Source organism: Pyrgilauda ruficollis, unplaced genomic scaffold, assembly GCF_017590135.1.
Source record: "Pyrgilauda ruficollis isolate IOZ18807 unplaced genomic scaffold, ASM1759013v1 scaffold11, whole genome shotgun sequence".
Classification (NCBI taxonomy): domain Eukaryota; kingdom Metazoa; phylum Chordata; class Aves; order Passeriformes; family Passeridae; genus Pyrgilauda; species Pyrgilauda ruficollis.
The window spans coordinates 10,094,221-10,121,526 of NW_024509210.1; the positions used below are offsets into that span (position 1 = coordinate 10,094,221).

At 36.5% G+C, this 27,306-nt stretch overlaps 1 protein-coding gene across 1 annotated transcript in view; it reads right to left on the bottom strand.

The window, feature by feature from the left end:
* Window positions 1-27,306, bottom strand: part of LRMDA (leucine rich melanocyte differentiation associated) — a 607,211-nt gene that overhangs the window by 71,195 nt on the left and 508,710 nt on the right. Inside the window, exon 6 of the mRNA XM_041476220.1 lies at window positions 24,812-24,896. Coding sequence (XP_041332154.1) covers window positions 24,812-24,896 — 85 coding nt within the window. The remainder of the gene's footprint in view (window positions 1-24,811; window positions 24,897-27,306) is intronic.

Consider the following 27,306-nt stretch of genomic DNA (forward strand, 5'->3'; position numbering starts at 1 on the left):
AGGTGAGAAAAACTTTTATCTTTCAACATCTTCAACAACATTTATTGCATTTCTATGGATTGGCAAAGGTATTTCTGTTTCTTTTCACTGTTTAGCCAGAGATAGTAACTATAAGCAATTTCTCAAATGCCTCTGTAATGTCTCAAGCATTTAAGCGGTCAGCTCTGAAATTCCTCTCCTTATTTACTGACCTCTGATGGCAGAAGTCCATTTCAATGTAACGTTTCTGTAACCAAATTTGAAGGCTTTTCTCCAGGTAATAACATTGCAGCTTTTCCCAGTACTCAGCTTCTGCCTTGACATCACTCAATTTCCTTCCATTTCCTCATTTTACATACTATAGACAACTATCCCAGTGATAATTCTGTCTCCTTTCATTAGACAGTTACAGATTCTTTTTTTGGCCAGTGATACACATTATTTTCACCTTTTTTCAAGAGTTCTGTCTGGTAGGCAGGCCCTGCTTTATTTTCTTTTTCACTTACTCCCCATCTGTTTCTGGATACCAGTTTTATTTTACTCATTGCATTCTACTGTTCAGCTATTCATCAGTACTGAAAGATGTGGATGATTCTTCTGTGCTCCTGCTTACATATACAGTACTTAATTATTCACAGATGCACTGCCTCCATCCAACCCATGCTCTTCTTGTTACTCAGCAGAGACGAAACAAGTGTCTTTTACTAAACTCTTCTATTTCTTCAAAGGCAATTTTCCTAGACATCTGACCATTTTCATATCACATATTGAACTCCTAACAGGGTACAGCTACTTCGCAAACAAGTTACTCCAGTTATTACAACATTTGGATCTCCATTTACAGATGGTAAAGCAAAGGTTACATATGTCCAGTCCCCAACTCATATGCTTTTATTTTCCTGTCCTATCATACTGTAAACTTCTAATTTTCCTGTTTACTCTCACATATATTGGTGGGTGTCATGACACAAACATGCATTTCTCGGGTGGTCTCTGTGCATCTATTTACACCATTCACTTTTTCCTAAAATTTTAGCTTGCATTGCTTTCAGTATTATTTTTAGCCTGTTTGTTACTCCTATGGCCTCACAAATAATGTTCCCCATAATCAGAAAATATCATAAGGAGCTCCTAGCATCACAAAAATCTTGCATTCAAAATTAGGATGCCAAGTGATAAAAGACAATTAGCAAGAGATTGGGCAGAGACAAATAGAGAAGAGGAGCTACAGGACTGGACTAAGCAAACACCTTCAAGACAAAAGGTTTTGGGGAAAATCTAAGAGGTCCATAACTAAAAAGTGTTGGTTACACTACTCTGGCATTCTGAAATACTGACATAGGCATATGGACAAGAGTGTAGCAGATTTAGAGAGCATCTGGGATTTCACAAGATGATCCACTCATGTTCCCATCATCTATTTCAACTTTTCTTTTGGATGCAAGTTAAGAATTCAATAGCCAATTCACACTCAGCTCTTTTTCATCTCAATGATATCCAAGCATTCCAGCACATAATATCACAATTTGACTGAAGTTATCTTACTACTAGCTTTGTGTGAACTGTTCTGGGAATTGCATCCAACAAAAGGTAGTGGAGGATTGAATCACATCTCTTTCATTCCTCAATTTGAATTTCATGGTGTATGCCATGTGGGTAAATACCTAACATCTCTCAGTAAACTACAATGGGATAACTCCTTAGGGAGGTTAAGTCATTACTCTGTTTCAGTGATTACAGCATGCCTGTGAAATCTGTAATCCAAATGGCAAGACACGTTTGCCTCTGCAATTACTAGAATATAGACAGGAGATCAATGTTTGTATTGATGCTCTTTCATAAAATTTACATTTTTATCTTATTGTAAAGACTTGTGCTATTTCACTTGCTTCAGAACCCAGTCTAACCTTTAGTATCCACACTATGTGCTGCTGTTTAGCCCCAGCCAGCAACCGAGTACCACACAGCCACTCTCTTGCTCCCCTTTATGCAACGGGGAACAGAACTGGGGAAAAAATAAAGGTAAAACCCATGGGTTGGATACTGACAGTTTAGTAATTGAAATAAAGTCAGGGAGAGGGAAGGAGAGGAAAGAGAAGAGAAGAGAAGAGAAAAGAGAAGAGAAGAGAAGAGAAGAGAAGAGAAGAGAAGAGAAGAGAAGAGAAGAGAAGAGAAGAGAAGAGAAGAGAAGAGAAGAGAAGAGAAGAGATGCCCAGCCAGTCCCCCAGCAGTGGTCAGCCTCTCCTGGACTTCTTCCCTGTTTCTATACTGAGCAGGACATTCCACAGTATGAAACATCCCTTTGGTCAGTTCAGCTGTCCTGACTGTGCTCCCTACCAGCTTCTTCTGCACCTCCTCACTGACAGAATTGGGAAACTGAAAAAGTCCTTGACTCACTGAGCACACTGAGCAGCAACTAAAACATCAGTGTGTTATCAACATTATTCTCATACTAGAACCAAAACACAGCACTGAACCAGCCACTAGAAACCAAATGAACTCTATTCCAGCCAAAACCAGAACAGTATGTTAGACTTTGAAAGAGACTTTTGAGTATTTTATAAAATGCTCAATACATTGGATATTTTGTAGTATCATTATTTGAAAGTGAAAAAAATTACCAGTAAAATGTAGGACTTGATTTTTTTTTTCCTATTTACAGCTAACAAGTTACCATTACTGAAATATCTATTGTAAGCCTTTTACTAGTATTTGATCACTTATTGACCCCTCTAGCAGTTCTCTAAAAATCCTGAGGAATGACTGACAGAATGAGCTGCACAGCAGAACTGTTAATAGCTTAGATCACAAAAACCCCTGAGATTAACAGATCCCTATGGTGGGAGGGAGGGAAGCCACCAAAACTCAAAAAAACCCCAAACCCCAACAAAAAATCAAAAAAAAAAAAAACCAACCAAACAGCTCATCACTTAGCACTGAACATAAATTTCCACTTTTTATTTCACCAATACCTCAAAGTTCTTCATCAAAGTTTTTCGTGTGGACTAGAACTCCACGCAACAGCTGAAGGACCAAGTGTTTTAAGAACAAAACATACCAAGAAAATACCTAGCTTCTTAAGTGTTCTAAACCTAAACTTATTTATGTTTATTATCAAATTTAAAATCCACTACAAATATAATTTCCTTTCATAATGTACTGACCATTGTAATAAACAGACAACTTTTTTTATGCTACTGTATGAAGGTCATGTTTGAAATTACCCTTATCATTACTACAAACATTTGTACTGTAACTGAGAAATAACTTTAATATTTGCCCTACACCAAAAACATAAAGCCAAGCGAAACCCCAAAGGTTAAATATTTTTTTTGTTTTGTGATAGTAGTGTAGAAGTACCAAGAAAAAGTCAATAACTTCTCTTGTTTTAAATGATGCTGTGGTATGATAAATTTCTTGCATACCTATGGTATTTTCAAGATTGAGAAAGATCCCTTCAAATGTTTGGACTATAACTTTGGACTTTATGCAAAAAAATCATTAGCAATCAAATGGGTGAAAATTTAATATAAATTTAAACATTTTTAATTCCAAATTTTTACCATTTATTAATTTGATTGCTTTAGATCTTCATTATTTACATTCTTAATGCTACTGATCCTGATGTTATTCCATTTAATGTCCTAAGCACTACTGTAGCTAAAACCTACGTGGTTCTGAAAATTTCAAACACTACACTAGAATTTTCATTTTTTGACAAATGAGAACAATAAATACACCCCTAGAAAGTTCAGCTTTCCTTCTCTCCTTACATCAAGAGTACCTGGCTTTTCCGTGCAGCAGCTAGCTCGAGCTTGGTGGAGTTCTCTGTGGAGCAAGCAGACCTACAGCGCATTCACAGCGTGGTAAGTTGATCTGGACGTGAGCTGCAGGTCCAGACTTGAAGTGTTAACATTATAGCACATTTACACAGCTAAGCCTTTGCCCATTCATGGAGGACTCATGGGAGAAAGACTAGCCAAGGAGCAGGCTGTCACTGCCAGAACAATCCGGGGCTGCAGCACTCTCAGTGCCAGCACTGGAGGGGCTCCTGAGGAAGGGAGCAGCCAGAAACAGAGCAGAGGATGGACAAATTGGTCTAGCAGGCCACATACAGCTGGAGGCATCGTTTGGGTACCCCTGCTGGAAACCATAAAACTCTATAAACTTCATGAAATAAGCATTATTACATTCACAGTGGAATGCATCACAGTATCTTTAGCCTGAATGTTGCTATTTCAGATGAAGCTGGGAAGGGTATATAATTTCTTTGACAAATTATATACAGATCAAGAACATAAATAACTAGGAATAAACATTAACCTTTATCACACTTTCCCCATACATTTGTTGTGAATATGAATGCTGGAAAGGGCACAACCCACCCCTGGAGGTATCTCTGTTCTGCTGCCTGCAGATGTTGACAGAAAGTTCCTCCTCACTTTCCAGTGGTGATGGTTGCAGCAGGACTTGAAACTACAAATGCCTCATCTGTCCATTCTTTCTTGGAAAAGAAAAGTGCTAGTCATAGCTCCTGCTTAGCTGGGTGATAGAAGGTGATAATCCTTTCAGGAATGTCACACTTAATATCTACTTTGGGCATGAAAATCCCTAAATTCCAAGGAGATTAGCATTGCAGGATCCACTAAAAGAAAACTTTATTATGGCAAGATGGAAGCCCAAGGATAAAATTGATAAAACCATAGAGGAACATTTTTTTTTTTTTTTAATTATCAATTCTTGCTCCAATCTATGCTTTCTAACACCAAGCTTCTAATCAGATTTCACACAGATGAAATTTCTACCAAATAATGTAGTGTTTTCTGAAAACTGTGAGGCAAGCAGGAAGCTGGGTAATTCAGTATGTACATTCAGCACCATACTTAGTATTAGTTATAATAGTAAATAAATATTCAATCATTATGCAAAGGCTTCCAGTTAGAAATAGAGATATGGCAGAAACAAAAGGAAAAAGACTCTCTCTAATGAAAGATTAGTGACATTCTGCCACTAATTAGTAATGTGAAAACATTCTGCAGAAATAGGATTTCAGAGTAACAATATAGAACACTTTTTTATTTTTTTTAAATACACTGGATTAAAATTTAATGCCTAAAAGAAAAGTCTTCCTGAACAGAAATCAGATCTCTCTAAATTTTAGTTTCTTCCTTGCAGATTAATAACCCAGTTTAGTATTTCCTGCACTTATTGATGGAAACTCATGTTAGAAATATTGGCAGCATAAAGGCAAGATTTCCTATAATGTCCCAAATTGGTTGGCTACCACAGGTTTATGGATTATTAATGCATCTCCTGTTGGCATTCTGCCTTATACCATTTTTCATTGAAATATTAAACCAAATTCAATCTTTTCTAGATTTTTAGTAACAGAAAGCTTGCAAACAGCATTAACCCCTGTTCTAAGAGTCTCTCATTCAATAAGTCTTTTAGGCATATGTTCAAAATCATCCATATTCAGCAAAAGACAAAAGCACATAATGGAATCTGGGTGACAGTTCAGATATTTTGCTGAATTAGGATAAGTAATGTAATTGTTCCTATTAAATAAAAAGTGCTCCACAATAAGAGGGATTGGCTTTTAAATAATGGTGTTTACCTTACTAAACTGAATTAATATTAATAATTTCAATTGCAACAAATAATTTAGATAATTAAGCATAAACATTCATAACTCTATTTTTGTAACCAGGAAATAAAGCTTATCTTGTCATTCAGACAAGCTGTAGGATTGAACATTAGGATATTATTAGGTGGAAACTTTAACAAATAGAAAGTCACCACTAATAAGTTGAAAATTCAAAGTTTTTTTGGTTTTTTTTTTGCCTGAAGTGCTTTCTAGATCATGAAAAAGGACAACTACATACATCAAAAGTAGGTATCTGTGTTTTGTTTAACACTTGAGTGCCTGATGAGATTAAACAAGACAATGGAGTTAACACACATCACATATGCATACTAACAGAATTTAGCCCCTCATTCCTCATAGAAAGCCCAGTAAAGTAGCATTATAGTTATTCTTATGAAATAATTATTATTGTATTGTTTAAAATTAAAAACTGAAATATGAAAAAAATTTATAAATTATAGCATTTTACCTCTTTCACATTCACAAATCCAAGGATACTAGCAAACAGTTTAGAGAGGTTAAATTGTTATCCTAACAATCTCTCCCTGATGAAACAAAAAGGCAGCAGCATTCCTTCCAGATGTGCAATAAGAAGAGAGAGTCACTCTGTTCCCAGAGGATGCAAGAACTCAGAATTTCAAAGGCTGATGCCAGGAAGCCTTGCCAGATATACTTCACAAAAAATGTTTGATGAATTATTATGGTGAGCATCAACTTTTCAGATAAATGACTGAAAATAAACTAGTTTGTATCTCAATGGAGAGTATAAATTTCCTTTTTGCTTTGGGAACTTGAAGTATGGAGAAAGCTGTTGACCATTCCACCTCTCACTGAACTAAAAACATTTTACTAAAAATGTGTTGCTTTCCAAATTTCCTTTACTTGTAGCTCCATAAATTTAGTCAGAGAGGTAAGATATCCAAAAAAATTCTTACACAAAATTATGACAACCAAGTGATTTGCAAACTGCCTGAATCTGCACAATCTGTAAGAGGGAAATCACTGAACTGCAATGTTAAACACATAACTACCAATTTCTGTGAAACTTTATTAAAAGAAAGGAAGCTGCAAAACGTGATTCCAGTGTTGATTGTCACATACAGATATGATAAACAAATCTGATTACAACATGGGCTGGGAATAAATACTGGCATGCACGAACTTAATTTAAAAATCATCAGAGTAGTAATATTTATCTGAAAAGAGTGTTCTGTGATAGAGCAGAAGCAACAAGCTTTTAAATTCTCAGCCATGAAAACTCATCTTGCACTTTCTCTTACACTTGCAGGTATAGGAAGAACTACCCTCCACTCTGTAGCTCTAGAACCTCCATGCAATACCACGTCGCATGAAGTATTTTTCTTTTTAACTGATGAGGACTAGGAAAGAACTTTCAAGATTGTTATAAGAATTGGCCAGCAATCACACAGCTTCATTTTGCATGTCTACAGTGATCAAAAAGGATTTCTCACTGAACAGAACTGAAATGACAACTTCAGAACAGACTTTAGAATAGAATTATCAGCCATGAAAGAATCAGAAGCAAAAAAAAAAAAGTATGATCAAGAATAATCTAAACATAAGATACTTCTTCCAAATAGTGCAGACTTTTTATGTTTCTGCCTTCATCTTCCTTCTCTTGTCCCCTTCATGCTCCTAAATATTTCTGGGATTATTCAAATTGCCTAAATAAAATTCATGCATAAGAAACTCTTTTACCTAAATACATGAGGGCTTATTACCACATTTCTTTACTGGCACAAAATCTGAGAAAAGCCTCAAGGTGCAAATGATCTGCAGTCTATTTAACATCATGGTTATTTATTTTTATGGGCACTCATTATTACTCTTTACCCTAAATTATAGGTACATTCCTGGCTCCATTTCCCACTATTCCATAATCTTTATAATAATATGGGTTTTCAGATTTCCAAATCCTCCTCAATACCTCATCAATCAAAAATGCATGCAACATCCACTATTTGTTATACTGGGCAGAGAGAGCAAACCATGGGACCGCAGCTTGGAGCACAGATAAAGACTTTACTCATATCCAGGACTGGGATACATGCCATAGCTTTGGTAGCATTTACTAAGGAAACCTGTTTTGCAATATCTTAAACAGAGTCTTTGCATACAAACTGATATGCACTGAATTAGTGTTTAAATACCACAGTTCCTATTTTATTATGGATTATGTGTTGAACTAGTTCTGTCAAGTTCAGAACAGTATGCCATAATTTTGACTAAATCTAAGCCCATGCATCTTTTTCCATGGAAACAGTATTACAAGCAAGCCTATTTCTCCCATCACAGAAAATTTTCATGAATACTTTGATAAACAGCTGTTATGCTATAGTACTTCATAGCCACAATAGCATCAGAAATGACACAGCACCACAAACGATCACATAACACTTAATTTTGTGGACAACTCAGAAAACTATAGTTTGCATCATTTTGACTTTTGGGCTTACCGGACAGGAAAAAAACTTGTGCCTTGATGAAAAAGCCCTTGGCTTACTAACAATGTATCCATTAAAGCTGAGCTGGGTTGCTGTCATGGTCTTGACACTACCTTTAGAAGGGAGTGGGTTTGAGCAGGCTAAATAATAAGGTGTTGCTCCCTTCCTGAAACTATGTCTTGTAATTGCTAAAAGGAAAGACTGCTCCAAAAAAGGGATCCATTTGTAAAAGTCAAGTTTTCTTAATGACACTGCATTGTATATGCAAATGAAAATAATTTATTAAATTGCAAATTTTGCAGCATCAAGACACCCCCCTCCAAAATCCCATACTGATGAGAGTCTCCTAGAAAAATCTGTATGATTTAGAAGAAACTAACCTCTAACCTTTGAAAATTTAGTTTATCTGCATTGAAGGTTCCTTGATGTGCTCAGGAAGTTAATGATGTCCAGAACTTTTAATTCTCACCTGCCACTCTACATTCCCCCTCACCTATTTCTCTTGTTGATTTTGTAGTCCATGAGATTTATACACCAAGATTTACACCTTTTCATTGAACTGTGTAGGCTTCAATGACTGTACAGTGTTTCTTGCCAAGCTTAACTATGCTCTCTTTATGGGAAGAATTAAAAATTTTACAAATATATTGATAGATTGCAAAAATAGAAGTGATAAGGGCAAGTCAGAATGATCCACACAGGAGAACTGATCCTTGATACCATGAAAACAAGCTTTGTGGATAGTAGTGATAAAGGACATATCATTACAATTATCTAGGAAGTATGTAGGCCTCTGACATGAGTACTTTTATTGGAAGGCGTATTCTAGTTATTAAATCTGCAGTCCAAGCACTGAGATACTTAAAATCATACAGTGCCACAAACATTTTGGCTAAACCACTGTAGGTGGTGCTTTCTGCCTCATCTTGTCAAATATGAAAGTAAGGAAAACAATAATTTTTTTCTATCTTTTATTCATGGCCTGTCTTGTCCATTTAACTAATTAAATGCACCAGGCCATGGATAACTTCTTGCTGCACATATGCTTGACAAAGGGCCCACAAAAGACTTCAGTATTCCCAAATAAGATGACGATACAACTGTAAGAGAAAAATGCTCTCTTTTATACATTCATAACCAGAAATCATAACATCCTCAGGGACAGTAAAGGACACATAGTATTATCCTTTTTCTCCAAATTAGCATGCATTTCATTAAAATTCTTGCGTTTCACTAAGAAACACTGACTTTTCAGTAGAAATGCCGTTTACATCAATAACAGATAAAAATATATAAATAAAATGAAACTTCTTAAGGCGTGCAATAATCCTGCTGTAAAAGCAGCATAAATCCCTTTGGTTTTTTTCTCACTTCTTAGAACCAGCAGAGGGGAAAAGTGATGTGGGGGAGAGCACTCAAGATGACAAAAGAGAAGGCAAGTCTCATGAGCTTCACTAAGCAACCCTCACCTATTATGCTCACCTGAGTCAAGGATGCTTACAACTTGCAGTACCACAAATATTCAGATAGATTCTGACCCACAGTAGGTTGCAGACAAGAAGAGGAAACACAACCCATGAGCAGAATTACTAAATCTTACTCTAAACAAACACAAAGACAGGCAGGTGCCAGACCCTTTGTTAATTGTGCCCCAAGGCTCTAAAGTTCCCTGCCTTATGACATTAGATCATAAGGCTCTCTTCCTTCCCTGCTTTCAAAATTCCCATTCTTTCAGGCTTATTCACTTGTTTAGCCAAGCTCCACAGACTATTGCATTGTAGGTGCCCAGAGACAATCTACATAAAAGCTATTTCATAAATGCAGATTACTTTGTCAGTCAGAATCTCCTCACTGCCTCTGATTTGCTACAAAAAGCAGCTCTTCAAGCCTTTTCTTAAATTTTGTTTGGTTTTTTGTTGTGTATGAAACATCACGGCAATAGCATATGAAAATAGTACATTAAAAATCTTAATTCAACTGTGCATAAAGTCAGTTTTAAAATGGGTCAAGAGCACACATAAACTCATTAAGTGCAACCCTAATATTTCCTGGGGTTTTCAAACAATCTGTGCGATTGACCTTAAAGTTCCTCTGGCTTTTCATACTCACATGTAATGTCTTTCAGATTCGTAAGAGAAAACACTCAATTCTGCTTGTCTAGGCTTCTCAGAGTATTAGAGTTACATGAGGGAAAAGGTAAAAGCACAAGCTGACTAATGAAATCTGTGAGAATGTGCTTTTTTGTCTAAATATTGGAGTGATTGTCAAGGAGACAGAAGCTCTGACCGTATTTCACCGTCAAATTATGATTGTCATTGTTCTTAGACTAAAAGAAATCTGACAGGCATCCTAAGATTTAAGATTCTTAAGTATCTTTTCAATGACATATTTCAGTGCATGTGATTACTGAAATTACAACATGATCTATTTCACACTGTCCCCCTTCCCTATCTAATTTAAACATGTTATCTATCAAGCTCTCATTAGAGAGGTTAAATCTTATCAAGCTATTCTTAAGCAACTCCAAGTCTATTTTCAAATCAAGAATCACCAAAATAGTAGTACTGATGATGATCAATCAAAACATTGAAACTACTTCACGAGAGCAGCAGAAAGTTTGCATATATCTTGGATAGAATTCACCCATATGCTTCTGTTCATTCAGTTGCCATGCAGAGCTTGGCAAAGGAGATCAAATACACAACACCAGTGTTTGCATAAAGGCACTGTAGTGTCTGTAACTTGGCACTACAGGTGGAGTTCGTACTTTGGAGGAACTAGTTCTCTAAGTTACTCTCTTGTTACTCTCAACAAACTCTTAAGCTGCTTGGGGCTGCACTTTAGGATGTGTTGCCAAACTGACATATTGTCTAACTGTGATGCTCAAAAAAGTCTGTGCCCAGTTGATGTGTTTTGCCTATAGGAAAGTGAATTTTAGATTCTTCCACGCTGACCTCAATTTGCTCCCAAGGTGCCTGAAGCTCATAATAAGGAATATAGCTGTAGCTCAGTGAGTAGGTGAAGGTGCTTCCTCAGCTCAGAGACAATGGCTGGCTGTTACAGAGAGCATATGACATGTGTGCATACACACAACTTCACATTCTCCAAGATTTTAAATTAACAGTACAGAAATATGGCTTAGCAATTGATTTGGAATGAATTTAGGAGAAGTATCAAAACAGCAATAACTCATCACATATGACATCATAGCCTCTACATGTATTTGTATCTTGTTTCCCTCCCCTTCAACATTTCATTACCCTGCAAGTGAAGACTTGGCTGAAAATCTGAAAAGCCTCATCATATATCCAGCCACATGTGCATGGCTAAAACACCTGCAGGCAGTTGTTTTAAGGCATAGAGATGTCTAGCTTGTGTGTGGATTTCCTCCCCTTAATCTGTTCAGGTTTAACTACAGCCATGAGGAGAAATTACCTAGAGATTCCCCTCTTGTACGAACATATTTTTTTCCAACACAGTATTTCTAACCCACACATCAGAGAAACCCTTCTTTAGACTGACTGAAAAATCTTTTCTATTAAGCATATGAGACTTGGGAACAGACAAGAAACAAGAGTCAGATATCTTTTTTATTAAGGAATAATAGAATTTGAAAAAAAAAAGATTTATCTCAAATTTCATAAATTAAGGCTGTTCAAAGTACCTACAAGGTGGTATTAAATAGTTTCCTTTGGAAGTTAATAACCTCAGGTAAGGAATGTGCTACTTAATTTACTTGAAAGAACATAAAACAATATTTTGGCATTTGCTTTTAATTTCATTCTTTGCTCCATTACCATACTTAAAAAACAGTTTCACCAAAAGGTAGATTGAACTTCACAGATCAGAACTTGCTCTTGCACCTTTATTAATTTAAAAGCATTTTCTGAAGAAGGTCCCATTAACATTCAGTGTTATCAGAATAATTCTGTTTTCATTTTAACCAACACATATTACATAAGCTAGAACAGTTATATGGATTTTAAAAATGGGTTCCCTACTGTCAAGACCTGATTTTGGGAATCAAATGCTCATTGCCTTCCCAAATTTTCTAAATGGTATTGAAGTGATGCACAACTTTTTAATCTGCCTTAGAAACTGGCATCTTCTAAAATTGCGGCAGAATAGCTGTACATTTGCTCGCTCATGTCCATAGGAACGAATCCTGAACAACTCACAGAATGTCAGAGCAGCAGCATCAAGGTTTTCACTTTCCTGCCTGTGCTACTGAAAAACAGAATGACATACTAAGGCTCAGCTCCCTGGTGAAACACTGTAGCTCTTTTAGGCAGTACAGTCACAAAAAAAAAAAAAAAAAAAAAAAAAAAAAAAAAAAAAAAAAAAATGAAAATCCTGCCTGCATTCAGGATGAATGATTTGAGGTTACAAGTGCATTCCTGCTTGTGAAAGAAACATTCCTTTTCCTACACACATCTTCCACATAGTGCACTCCCAGGTACCATATCAACCACAGCAAGCTGGGATCTATTCTCACTGACAAAGCCACTTCTAGAACTCCTTGCAATTTTCTTTTTACTCTGCAAAACATACCAGTGTTTTGCATATTTTCTTTATTTATTTGCTAAACTGCAGTCTGTTTTAGCTTCTTGTGGGAACAACTTCTGCCTGATTTATGGTTCCCACATTTCCTAAATGAATGCCATCTCCAAATCTTGCAAACTATCTTAACTAGTTCATTTCATCCAGAAATTTTGTCTGAAGGGTTATCTTCCCTAAACATGCAGACAGCAGGAAAAAAACCCAAAAAACTTTTATCAATGGTTGGAAGGATAAAATAATTATCAGACATTAAAAATATGCCAAACTCACTCTCTTTTGCGGTATCTCCTGATGTTCTAATTCTTCTCATGATATTCTCATGATGTCCTATTTTGTCTCATTCTCTTTTGAATAAAGCCATTATACTCTTTATAAAAAATAGATTTTTCAACACAAACAAATTAATTTAGCTGACAGCTTCTCTTCTACTTTACTACTGAACACACCCTGGTAAAAGAATTACTTTTTATACTGACAGTGGAACAAAAGTGGAGAGGAAACAACTGCACAGGGACTCCTTCGGCTATTCTCCACACTTCGACTGCCATTGTTATCTAGCATCAGATCACAGGGCAGAGGTAAACTTTACATCCACAATTATCAGCTGAGTGGATATCCACACATCTCCTTTTTACCTTACTGTAATCTCACCTGGTATTTCTTTGTTTGTCATGTACTTTACATCAGTAAAGGCTGGCATTTGGCAGCACCAAATTGCTTCTGAATGATGTAATAGTTTATAGTTAATCTATTTATTCTAAGTTGATCTCTTTTTTGCCCCCATGAAATTTATCATTTACTACCTTTAAGACAGACACAATCTGCCAAATTAATTAATTATGTGGATTTGGGAGGGACGGGAGGGTGTGTTTGGTTTGTTTGGTGTGTGTGGAGGGGGTTTTTGCCAACCTCTTGGCTTAAGACAGATTCCAATTCTTCCATCGGGGCCCAAGAGATTATTTCCATTGAGCCCACTCCTTTTATTTCATGGAAACAAAATGTTCTGTTAAGCCTGACTGTTCCCACTCACAATTCAGCCAAAAAAAAAAGCCATCCAGAAGTTGCCTCTCTCCTGTGAGGAAAGTAGAGCTGGGATAGATGCAGTTTCCCCAAGCACAGCTGACTGAAGAAGGTGCAGTCACTGCTGCTGCAGTGGTGGCTGCAGGGGAAGCCAAGCCAGCGTGGGGAAATCCAGCACATTGCTGTGGCAGCCCTGCAGTTTTGGTATGCACATATTCTAACTCCTCTCAGGCAAGAGGGAACTCTAATTTAGTTCTCTATTAGATGTGAGAAGCCATGTCTAGTAATAGAAATGGTTTTGAAAGAGGCAGCCTGGGACATGTGCTCTTTCCACATCTCTCTACATGGCCTGACACTGAGCAAAAGTAAAAAAACAAACAAACCAGACACTGCAGTACTGTTTGGTCTTTAAGTAGACATCAGAAGGTTGCTTGCACCCCCTCTGTAAGCATTCCTGTGAAAGGACTTGTACTCACCACCTTACATTTTTTCAGCCTACTGTGCTAAATATCATCATGGCAATTGGAGGCATTCTAACAGAACTGCAATACAAATCTGTTTCACTTGAGAAGCAAAGCCTATGGTTCCTTAGGCTTTATAACCCAGTGCTTAGTACAAATTCACTGAATTTTTCCAATGCTTTACTATGTGATTTTAGGAGTCTATTTTCCCCAGTGGCACGCAAGTACTAAAATTGCACTACATTGCATTTTGCTCTCAGTGGGTGGGAAAGTGAATACTCAATGGGTTATTTTCCATTCTTTATTTCAGTTTTATGCAGCCACAGGTGGGGGGTCTTTCAGGTGGCTGCCTAGGTTTACTAAGCACTTTAGAGTCATAGACAAAAAGGGTCTTACAAAACATACCAGTGCTGTCAATCACACAGTAAAAGAAATTCATTCTGTGTAAATAGAAACAATTTTCAAGATATCTCAGACTGTAAAAGGTAACACAATGAATATCAACAAAAAAAGGATCAGCCATCCTCTGTTTGGTAAGGGACATAAAACAATTGCACTTGTTTATACTTATTATTTACCTCTCTGTCTCCTCCCTTTCCTCTCCCCAGGTGTGATCTGTCTGCTTAAGGGCATACAAAGTTAGTAAAGGATGTCAGAGGTCTTCCTATCATTTACTTTTCTTACAATCAAGTTATTAACAAACCACAAAAATATCACAAAACAAGAAAAAAAAAGGAAGTCATCAACCTGCTTATCATTTGCTTTCAGAGCTCTGCAAGGAACTTGGATCAGTAAATATATTAGATCATGAATACAGATATTAATATCCAGTAAAAAGTTGACAGCTTTCTGTTCTTGCATAAGATCACGCAATGAAATCCTCCAAAGTTACCTTTTCTTTCCTGAAATCAGATTTTAAAAGGGACCCTTCATGCACCTCTACACAACACACACTCAGAACAACAAAATACAAAATACATTGCATCTTTTTGGCTGCTTGTAGTTTGAAAGACGCATAGATGTTACAGCAAGACGTGCATGCTATAAAGAACAAACACACAAGGGGATAAAACAGTTTCACTGCTGTTATGCAGATGGCTGCCCTTCTGACTGTGGAGGAAATTTCTTCCCTCCCCCATTTTTTAAAGCAGGCTTCTACATGTGTTGACGGTGTGGGAATTAGTGCTTTTTCAGATGACACCCACATCCTCTTCACTCAGGTCAGTAACACCAGCTACAGGCCAGTGGCCAAAGTCATGTCAGTATTCCATCCATTCTATCCTGGTAAAAAGTCTAAATTCTCAGAGAAACCCAGCTCAAAATGGAATGACCACATTATTTTAATCACAAGAAACATGAAGAACAATGAACAACATTTGGATGCAGTACTACTTTCTGTGTGCATGCCATTTTCTCAATAGAAGTCTCAGCTATTTAAAAACTGAGATGTACAAACTTGAAAATAAAATTCTATGTCCCCTATGTTCAAAAGCCTATATTAGTGCATTTCAAATAGATTGTAGCTCAATAGAGAAATTAGTTTTTTATAAATAATAATGGTCTGTAAAATATTTTGTGACCACAGAGTCACAAACAGTCAATATCTGCAGAAGCAAGAGTCTCTTGAAAATTTCCTCAAAAATACATTAAATGTAACAATGAAAATTTACATTTTCATTACAGATTCTAATTTTACTGAGAAAACACCATCTTTCACATTTCCAACATTTGCTACACAGACCCTTAGCATGGGGCAGATATTTATTACCTCTGGAAGTAAAAAAAGCTCATATGAAAAAATATTCAAATGGAACATGCACCATAAAGATTTTTTTTCCCTTTAACCAATAATATAAAGCTTTATCCTGTCTGTGTACTACAGAACAGTACAGGCTGTATGGAATATATCAACACGTGTCTATATGTTATTAAAAACAGTAAATTCCCATTTAACCAAGGGCTGCAATCTGTGCACTAAACACTCATTAATGGTTATGAATCAAAAAAAAAAAGGGGGGGCCTTGCAGCAGGTGTGCATATCTATGAATTTCAATACATTGTAAAACTGTCTGTAGCCAACAGCTTCATCATTTGGCCTTTCTGAGCTTGGAGACAGGCAATTTTTCATGATTTTACTATTTCTGGCCAAACAAAAAGTTTTTAATTAAATATACCACATGATTCCAGATGTTTGTTTATTTGTTCCAATGAGGCCATAAAAATGCCTGAATGATAAAATTGGAGGACTCCTGCAAAAACAGGCTAGACTAGAGTGCTAACTAAACATGGGGATCTCTCGGGAGACTGTATCTGCACAGCACTGGTGTGCTTTGAACCAATTTCTTTGGAAGAGCTGCAATACTGTGGCTGATGACTGGAATTCTTTATTGTAAAAAATTATAAGGTCAAGTGGCAAATTTACTACTTTCTTCTTTTTTTTTTTTTAATTTCCAGTTGCACACATGCTGCATCATTAGCTCTCCTACATATCTAAAGAAGATTTTAGGTTTGGATCCCAAGTTTCCACTTAGATAAGCCTGTGTTTTCTATATATTTCTGCCATTTTTTAGTCATCCTGCTTGAGCATTCTTATGGTTTCTTATTGCCAGCATGACAAAATGAGCTATGTTGTGAAATATCAGACACTCTCTAGTCTACCAAAAATATGAAGTTATGGGCTTTTTCCTCATTAATCACATTCCCTCTGATGTGACACTTCTATGAGTGACTTGGGTCTAGACTGCTAGTTTTGGCAAATATGGAAAAAGTTACAATGAAAAACCTCAGAATGACAAAAATATGGAAAATGGTCAGGTCTTCAACAGTCAGATCGGGGAATGCACACTGTGGAAAAATGAAAGTTTCTATAATATTTGGAAAAAAAACCACTGACAATTATGAAAGTCTGCCTGAGTCTTAGACTACTAGATGCAGAATGTGAATTGTGTGCTCAACATCTGAGATATTTAATAACATTTTAGTCTGAATTTGATTAACCACTTAATTACTCTCTTTTTTTTTTTTTTTTTTTAAATTTTCTTGCAGAAAAACACACATATTTTATTCCCACAGAGACACAGCATACCAGGAAGTGATCCTCTTAGAACTTACTTCTGGTCAGTTCAATCACATCCCTTGGGTTCAGTTTCAAACCACAGAACACAGAGAAGGCTCACAAATTAAAATATGCTGTCATTTAAAACCAAATCTTAACTTTCCTGGCCATCAAAAAAGACTTTACACAAAACTGCAAGTCACTTTATATATCATCCCCACCTCATTTACCCCAACTTACTTTCACATAACTAGTTGCTCCCATCACTGCAATATACAGAAAGATAATACATTTTTATGCTGAAGTTTTAATAATCTACAGTATCCTGATTCAAATCCAACATTCCTTGTATACACAGACAGAAAATTGTTGACCCTGTAAGTGACAAGAATATTAATCCAATGACCCAGAAAATTTATTTCTTGAACCATATTAGTCAAGGTCACATTCAAATCCAACTACAATTTATTCCACATTTGGGAAAGTCATTGTGCTTTACAGAGAAACATGCAGATGCTGGCAGAAATTATCACTACTGAGCAAGTGAGGCAAATTGGCCCACAAACAGCACAGCTATTTGTGGCAGTTCTATTCCAGTAAACAAATAAAGTGGGGCTCAGGAAAGGGACTACATGAGATCCTCCTTTACCTGTTCTTTCATGAATGCCCAGCAAAAAACCACTCCCCAGCTGAGAACTGAGTTGATCACATGTGTGGGCATTGGACCTCTCAGTTCTGTTGAAAGGCAAAATTTTTGATTGTGTGTCAGGTCACAAAACTGGGAGAGATGGCTAATGCATTTGCAGTCTTGGCAAATACTAATACAGGTGGGCTTCTGTTATCAGCTAGAAGCATTTTACTGGAATACATTTCCCTAAAGAACGGTGCCTTCTAGCATTTCTCCCTGCCTACTTTGTTCCATCCATTCCTTCTATCTATTCTTCTCCCCACAAAGCAAACTTAACAGAAATACTGAGAAAGCAGTAAACTGGAATCCACCCTGGAAAGGAAAAATCATGGTCAGAGCTAAGAAACCAGGCACCCCACTGCACGAATAGAAATGAGTCAGTACATTCACCTCATCTCCTGGTGTAAGGTTCGGGAAATCTGTGGGCATCAGCAGGAGCCATCCAGCACAGGAACGAGAGAAGCCTGCTCTGCCCTTCTCCCAGCTGCACCACGAACACCTTGCACCAGAATTCTTTAAGTTTCTACATTACCTTCTCACACATCTGGACTACAAAACCCCTATTCACCTCTGATGGATTTATTTTTTCTTTCACCTCCCCTTAACTAAAGGGAACCGAGACCAGAAAACAGAATATTTTCTTAACCAAGTCTGCTGTCATGCTGATACTCTTCTATACCATCACTTTGCTTTCCATGCTTCTCCCACATGTCTTGAGCTTCCACTAATGTCTATTTTCCAAACTAAAAACTAAGGAACTAGAATCCAGTTTCTCACTTCATACAGGCAGACCACATGTTTTGGGGTTTTTTTTTTTTTTTTGGTTTTTTTTTTTTTTTTTCTTTTATAACAAACTTCTTATTTTAGCATTCTCCCAGAGTGTCAAAGAAGAGGATTTCCACTCCACTCGAGGCTAAGTCATGACCACATCACATCTCACTGTTGGGACACATTTCCTGGCACCAATAGGAAATGTCACAGCTTATTTTTGAGTGTTCGTTCCCTGGAAAATATGATCTTGTCTGTTCCATGCTGTTGAGAACTTTTTTTTGTTTGTTTAAGGTTATTCATCTCATGATGAGAAGATCCTGGCCTAAGATGTCTTCAGTCTAGGACACACCACAACATAATGCAGGTTAAAAATGATGGTATTTTCAACGGACACTTTATGTAAAACAATAAAGAAAATATCTCACTATTCACAGCATCTTTGCCTGATACAGAACTTTCACATAGTGCATCTGCTTGCAATTTTCTTATTTATCCTAACCTTAGTTATTAAACAAGTCAAAGCAAATATATCTTATATACATATATGGATACATGTTGTTAGCTGAATGATAAAGTACTAACCATAGGTTTTTTGGGGTTTGGGGTTTTTCAACAGAATACAATGCCTTATGCTTTTACACAAAAGAATCAATTGACAAGCATAAAGTGCAGTTCACACTAAGAAAACTAACTAATTATGATAAGTTGCTACATAAATTGCTTTGCAACTTCCCCAGCAATCAATTTCAAACTCTAAATAAGCCTCTGGCTTGAAAACAGAATGAGTACCTAACAAGTGTGTCAATAACAACAACAGAGAGGACCACAATGATAATATAAACAGGATATTTATCTTTCTGGAAGTAAGTTTCAGGCAAACCAATTTCCTTTTCTTTTTATGTCTGTGATTTAAAGACAGCATGGCTTTTCACAATGCATGTGTAAAAGAAGAACTTTGTACATTAACATTTATTATTAAGATGTGCATGTCAATTTTACTTCAAATATTTTAAAGTGATATATTAAAACTCTCAACCAAATTCTGGAAGGATTGATAGACATTATTAGTTCCATATGAACCTAGGAATATTTATAAAGCATGATCAAGCTGAGCAAATTGAGACAGAACAGATAAATCCCTGGAGAATAATCACTTTAATTATACTACTCCCTCTGGCTATCCAAAATTGCTACTTTTTTCCTTCAACACCAAATTTTGAAAGTAGTGGACATCCTTCAACACCAAATTTTAAAAATAGTATACATCCCTCAACATGTACTGGATTGTGAACTTCTGCCCAGCTGGATGGCTAAACCCTTGTTGTGCATTCTGTAGTCCACTTTTATCTTGGTCAGCACTTACCTAAACTCCTACAAAGCTACTAGCTGGTTTTCTGCATGGCACGACCCAACAATCAATCAGGAGGAATTTTGTATGAACATACAAGTCATTAGTGAAAATTTACTATGCCAAATACTCTGGGTACAATAGCACTGTATAACAGTCACAGAGAAAGGAAACATTGCAAGATCAGGTGTCTCTCTATGATTATGATTGTTTGCTGAAGAATGGAAAAGCTTGGAAAAATTATAATTCCAAAAGAAACCTTCAACACAACTCTGTTAGATGAAGAGAAACTGGGTGCAAAAGGAACCTCTCACTTCCTTTGTTCAAAAAGGCTCTATAAAATTACCTTTAGAAGGTTAATAAGAAGCTTCAAAATATTCTATTCTTGGATTTGAATGCAGTTGATGACTTTCAAGATCAGATCATAAAATAAGAAAACACATCTGTCAGCTGATTGAAGCATATTGGTAGAATAAATACCAATTTTTCATTTGGGCATTCATCATTCAAACATAAGATAATGTAATAACTGCACATATCAGAATGCTTGGATAATTAACTGTATAGACACCAAAACAGGACAGTGGATTTGCTCAGAAAGTTCTTACAAGCCATAATAGATTGGAACTATTAAAGCTTGGCCTAAATCCAAGGTAAGGTTCTAAAAACTACTTACACAAATACAGGGTTAGTTTTTAATGGAAACTGCTTCTTCTTCCTTTTACCAGTAAGATATGGGGTAGGCTTACCACTCTTTTTTCCCAGAAACAAGAGCACAGAAAAGGAGGAGTCACCTGTAAATTGTTACTGGAAACCAAATGGCTTTGGCAAATTAATATGTTTCCAAGTAAATCAGGTAACAGACAATGTTATAAAATAACTGCTTATACAAAAGGCATCCAGCACACGTTTTTGTACGGGGAAAAACAGATTTTCATGATAGCCATGATTTAGTGATATTGCTTCTGAAGAGATACAATGATAAAATGCTATTTTCCTCATCAACTGGAAAGCACTGCTCTTTTTAGAAGGTAATTTGAGTTTGAATGCTTAAAACTCATAAAGCAAGGACGCCATTATAAAAAAAAAACAAACATACAACTTGAGTGGGGTGAAGAGTGAGGGGCCTTTTCCCACATATCAGACAAATTATCCTCACAAATACATTATTTTTACTTGAATTTCTTTTCATAAATGTCAACTATGTTAAGAATGTAAGTTTCTATTTTAAGATATGTTCCCAGTTAATAAATTATCAAGGAACAGAAGGGTACATATATACAAATCACTAGAAAAAAATTACCTAAGTCCAAAATTTTTTGGGCCAATTTCTTCTAAAAGTCACTACATTTCATCAGTTTTGTGGCACATGGCCATTTCTGTTTAAAACTACAATAAGTAACTGCTTTGTTTGATTTTTTTTACCTTAAAGCTAGATCTGAAAAAAGCAGACAGGAACGTGGGGCATATATATTTGATTTCACCAAAATATCTGAAAGCTAGAACAATGCAAGCAATGTATAGAACACAGAAAGAAAAGAAGCACTTTTATGGCAGGAGGCTGTATCTTTGAACTGACTTCTTTTGACCAGGTGAGAGAACTGCACAAACTTCACCAAAGTAAATCATTGGGTTCTAAATCCATATAAAGTAAAATACAAAATCCTGCTTTAACAACGACCAAGGAAAGACCCTTAGACGTTTGAGATCTTTGTTTTGAAATCAAAACAAAAATACAGCCAGTTATAAAATTACCACTTTGGAAGCCTTGTCTAACAGGAGAGCAATTAGATCACATAAAGAATCCAGTTATATTGCTGTCAAATGCCCAAAATCAAAATAGAAGGCCTTTAGATTTTTCACTGAAAAATATGAACAGTGGGACTGAGGTAAGGTTCAACTTAGAAAAGTGGGTCTAAGTAACACTGCAATACAGGGGAAAACAACTTTCCCAAGATGGGGAAAAATTTCTAAAGCTTAAAAACGTGATGCAGTATTTATTTCTCTTCATGTACTTATATACTCAAGCATCATAACACTCAATCAATTTGCAGTGATCATTCCATGCTGACATCACACTGTCATATGCTGTTTCTGTGGGCTTTGAAAGGGAGAGCGAGATTCTCACCATTCCTGAAATTGTCTATACAAAATATGGAGCCTAAAGGACCAGATCCTGACTGGAAATTATACACTGCATGCATGAACATAAAAGCTGTAAGACACATGGTGCAACCCACATATAATTATATGTTTTTGTTCTCCCTGTAAAAAATCATAGCTAAATAGAGTGACAAATGTCCAAGTGAAACTGTACCAAACAAATACATCCAGCTTGCTCCTGTTCCCCCTTCCAGCCCCCTAAAAATCAATTTACAGCTGTACCAAACCATTTGCCAGACTTCATGATTCTGGTAAACAAGTTTTTCCAGGGACAAATTACACTCACAAACTTACAGCATTCTTCATTCCAGTATGCATTGAAAACCGCCAATATTTACATATGCAACAGCTGATTCAATTCCACTTTACAACACTGAAAGCATTCCGTGAAGAAAAAAATTGAAGATATTCAGAACCTAAAATAGCAAGCTTAAGTATTTCATTCTTTCCTTGGAGATTTTTCTATTGACTGCAATTAATCTTTTATGGGCTTGGGAACTTTGGAACTTTTCTTTATATAAAAGAAGATGATTGAGTTAATGGGCCTTGCCAGCAGGTTGTTCTAAGTTTGGAATGGGCTCTTCCAAGACCTGGAATTTTGGAAAGTGTCCTTAATTATTTCCTTGTGAATATGCATGTATATGTACACACATACAGATATATATATACACACACTAATCCAATCATATTAACAATGTCTCTTTAAGAACCAATTTTACCCTTTCTTTGGATGACATGCTCTTCTCCCTTCTTTTTATTTATAACTGTGCTTAATCACAAGGAAATTTGCAGCATATTTAGCATGCAGAGCAGAATATTTCTGGGAAGAGTAAAGACAGAAGTAATAAAAATTATGAGAACTGCTAAGGGTAGAAAGTTGGTGATTTGGGGAATATAATTTTCTTCTTTCATGGCAAGGGGGCAGGCATTCTGAAACCCTGGTGAGGACAGTATGTACTCAGAGCCTGGCAAGACCCCACTCTGAACAAACACCTGCTGGATGTGTCTGCAACACCTACTGCAGCCACACTGCTGCTGTGTTGCAAGAGGAGTCAATCAATAATGCAGGCACACAGATTTTGATCCAACACTACAGGCATTTCTTTTGTCAAGTTAGATAACAAAATCAGCCATGAAGCCACACTTCCAATACACTATTACCTAAATAAAAAAAATCTGAAAATACCTGGCTTTTAAGGGTATTTTGAAAGTATTTCTAGAGAACTCAGGTATTTTTCAAGATTCTGTCACTCTATTTATTGTGTTAGTAGATTCTAGCCATTTAAGCCAACACCAGAAATCCAACCTGAAAGGCAACATATTTATCTGAAAATCAAAGCTTATCTTTTCTTGGGAATGGCGGGGGGAGGAGGGACAGTGGAGAGGAAGGGCGCTGGGTTGCACTTTTTTTGTGGGGGGGAGAGGTTGTTTTTTAATCTCTGAAGTCCAAGTGTGTGCTACAATTCAGGATTTTGGTTGGTCCTTTCTCTTTAAAAGTATCAGTTTCTATGTGAGCTCAGTGCCAGAATACAATGCACCCACAGCACTTCTAGGACATCTGATTTCCACCACAGCAATCTTCTAGGACATCTGATTGCACAATAGCAATCGACACCAAGGCCAGGATGTAGCTTCTTCAGCTCTAGCACAAAAGTGATACAGGCTGCAACAAATAAAGTTCTAATCACCTGCTTTCCTCATCCTTCACACCTGGATCACAGATCCTTCTTCAGGTGCATTAGCTGCCTGATTCTTTCAGAAGGTATCAAGTAATATGGAATGTTACTAAAGCTGCTTCCATCCTCTGTAGTGCTGCAGAATTTGAACACACATTAAAATTAAGCTACCATCAATTCATAAATATAAGGCTGACTTTGATCCTGCTATCCCAAAGAAAAAACTGCCTATAGACAAATGGTTTACATGATCAATGGAGAATCAATGGGTAATGTGGGAAATAAATAAGAGGATTATTGCTCTGGTTTTAAGATAAAAAATTGCTGCAAGCTTTACAAATTTCTCCTTTTTGAAAAAAGGGTAAAAGCTTGGAATGCACCCTTCCCAACTGCTTCAGTTTTTCACCTGTTCCTTGAATTTTTTGTTTCATGGGTATGCAGAAGGAATTTGTGAACTTGCCCAAGGTGCTTTTTTAAGTTCTACGGATTGATGAAAAAGGAAATTGAAAACTGATCCACTCTTAATGTTGAAAAACAGAGAAGAATCCCTTCTTATTGCAATGAAAATGTGTTAACATTTCAAAATTATAGTCCTAAATTTCTAAACTGCCAAAAAGCTCTCACTTAAAAAATATTAGAAAGTTTACAAATTCTCTCAAAATTACCAATGCTGCATGTAATCATCTACTTAGCAATGTTTAAGTACTCTAATCTCTTTACATTTTTCTCTCTCTCACACACACAAAAATCACTGAGCGTTATTATCCATAGATTTATTTGCTTTCCCGGTAGACTACCTGTAAATCCTATTTAATATGAGTTAAAATCTGTAGTCCTGACAGCTATGGTTTTCTCATATAGTGTTTGAAAGGCATGGTGATCTCTGCAAAGGGAAACGCAGCAGTAACCAACACAGAGCAGCCTTAGAGCAAAGCTGACCGCCCTGCCCAGCTCATGGCAATAACGCGGAGCTCGCACCTCTGTGGTTGGTGAGGTCTCTGGATCCAGAAGGCAGAGGTGTGTAGTGCATCTCTGGAGAGGCAGGGGCAGCAGCGCTGGAGGCCTGTGTGACAAAACAAACAGTGTCAGTGCTCTGGGTGGAGGTCAGCGAGCAGGCAGAGCGGATGCACCTGCAGGATCAGTGCTGCGGCTGCAGGTGCACGGAGCCACCGGCCATGAAGGATTAATTTGTTTTTGTTAAGGCTCCTTGCCACTCCTCAAGGTTGCTGTGCTCACAAGAGTTTACACAATGGCATTATGCATCATTACTAAACGAATATTTTCATACAGCTGACAGCTTAAAAAAATTACTATCTTTGTCAGGAAATTTTTAGGCAATGTCAAAATTTTCCTCTTGCTGAAACACATTAATATTTACCTAAAGGAAGTTATGAGTGAGTCCACATAAATGAAAGGAGATAGAAAATAGGAAGTTAAGATACTGTACTTTTCAAATCTAAAGAAAAAGATCCCAAATTATTTTCTCATTCCACTTCCCTGTGAAAGTTATTAAAAGTTATAGTGCCTATAATGCAAAAAAGTGAACAAGTATATAGAATTGTTAACAATAAACACTCAAAACTTACAGCAGAAGTCTAATAAAAGAAATAGGTACCCAAGAGGATTTGCTCAGAACCCTTAAAAGTAAAGTGTTAAGGGAGAGGTAGCCCAAATCTTTCTCCTTAATAAGTCTCAAGACCCTACGATTCTAATTTTAAAAGATTAGACTGAAGAACTATGGTTTACAATAAACTAACCTTCATTCCATTGCATGTTTCAGCTGAAGGAAATATATATATATATGTTTATATATATATATAAAATAAAGTTAAAACAACCCACATTTACCATCTTGCTTTTTAGTTACAGAATAGCAGTTAGAAGAAGACATGAAAATAAAGAATTGTGTTGGTGAATATGAATCACTGTCAGTTTTTAAAGTTCACTTTAACTTCGGTTGGTGACACAGTAGTGACATGTTCAGTTTCAGATACAGAGTTTGCTCTGGAGTATTTACAACCTACCCATTTCAACAGACATAAAAAGATGATATGTTTACATAGAAGACACAAAGGACAGCATTCACTGAAAGTTATATGATAATTTCTAACAGAAAAAATAAGGCAAATAAAGAGAAAAATACAAAAGCTAAACTATTTCTTGAATCTCATGACAATTCACTAAAGGGAGTCTTGAGAAAATAATTGCTATCTTCTGTGCAGTTTGTTCCCTAATGATATATTGACTTCTAAGCTGCAAAAGTCAATCAAAGGAATTCACCTCAGTCTTACTGACTTTATAATTGAACATATCCTCAAAAAATATGAACCCACAGGTCTCCAATGTCTAGTTAATATAAAAGTATAAAATAGAGCTACAGTGTTTTGGGGAAGAAAAAGTGTAAATACTAATACAAATTTTAGTTACCAGACCAAACCCAAGAACAATAATCACAAATCCATAACAATGAAAGTTTATAATGATAATAGTTCGTTAAAGGCTGTAACTTAGAAATCTTCCTTGTTGTAGCTGTTGGACTCCTAAATGATAGCACATAAAATGTTAAGAGGTGACTGACTAGATTAGCATACTAAGATTTTGCTTTTGGAGACCAGCCATGAATTTCTGTGTCAGACCATAGTTACAATCCCATTTTTGTCCCTAGGAAAAATCAGGTCACAACATGAAGATGCATCATGCAGCAAAACAAACAGTTTAATAGAACTTAACAAGTTTGCCTGAAGAGCAAGGATGCTACTTATAAGATATGAATAAAAATAGAGAATATCCTGCCTCTGCTGACTCACCAGTGATAATAAACACTTTTCAGGGAACCTCCTGTTCAGAGACATATTGCTACAGACATAAGTCTCAGCTTCAGCCAGAATGAATGATACCTTGATTTTCGTGAACTGCAAACCTGCAGCTCAGTCCACTCTGGACTATGAATTATTGGAAATCTCTCTGGTGACCAGTATGAGCCAAGGGCACATATTATGTAAGAGGGACAGATAGAACCCCTTAGACCCAGCTATGTGATATTTGAAACTAATTCCAAGAGCAGGAATCTGTTCACAACTACACGTTTCCTTTGGGTTGAATACTTCTGGGTAAGAAAAGGAGAAAAATGTCACTATTTAACATCATGCTTCGTCCCTGTAAATCACTCAAAAAACTGGAAGAATAAGTGATCTCATACTGTACACTCTAGATAGTATCTGCCTATTCAAGTGTACTTATTTGGGACTCTGGTAATAGTGAAGGTTTCTCTTTGGTACTTTTAATCTCAATTTAGACTGTTGACAGCTTGATGATAGCTTTTCCTAAAATTACTCGAAGAGACTTTGCCATTTCAGCAATATACCACTGAGTGAGCAAAATTCAAGAGCTTCTAAAAAGGATATTGGAGTGAAGGGGCAATTTAGCTTTATTTCCAATTTTAGGAAACACAAGAAGAGAAGAGTTTGTTTACT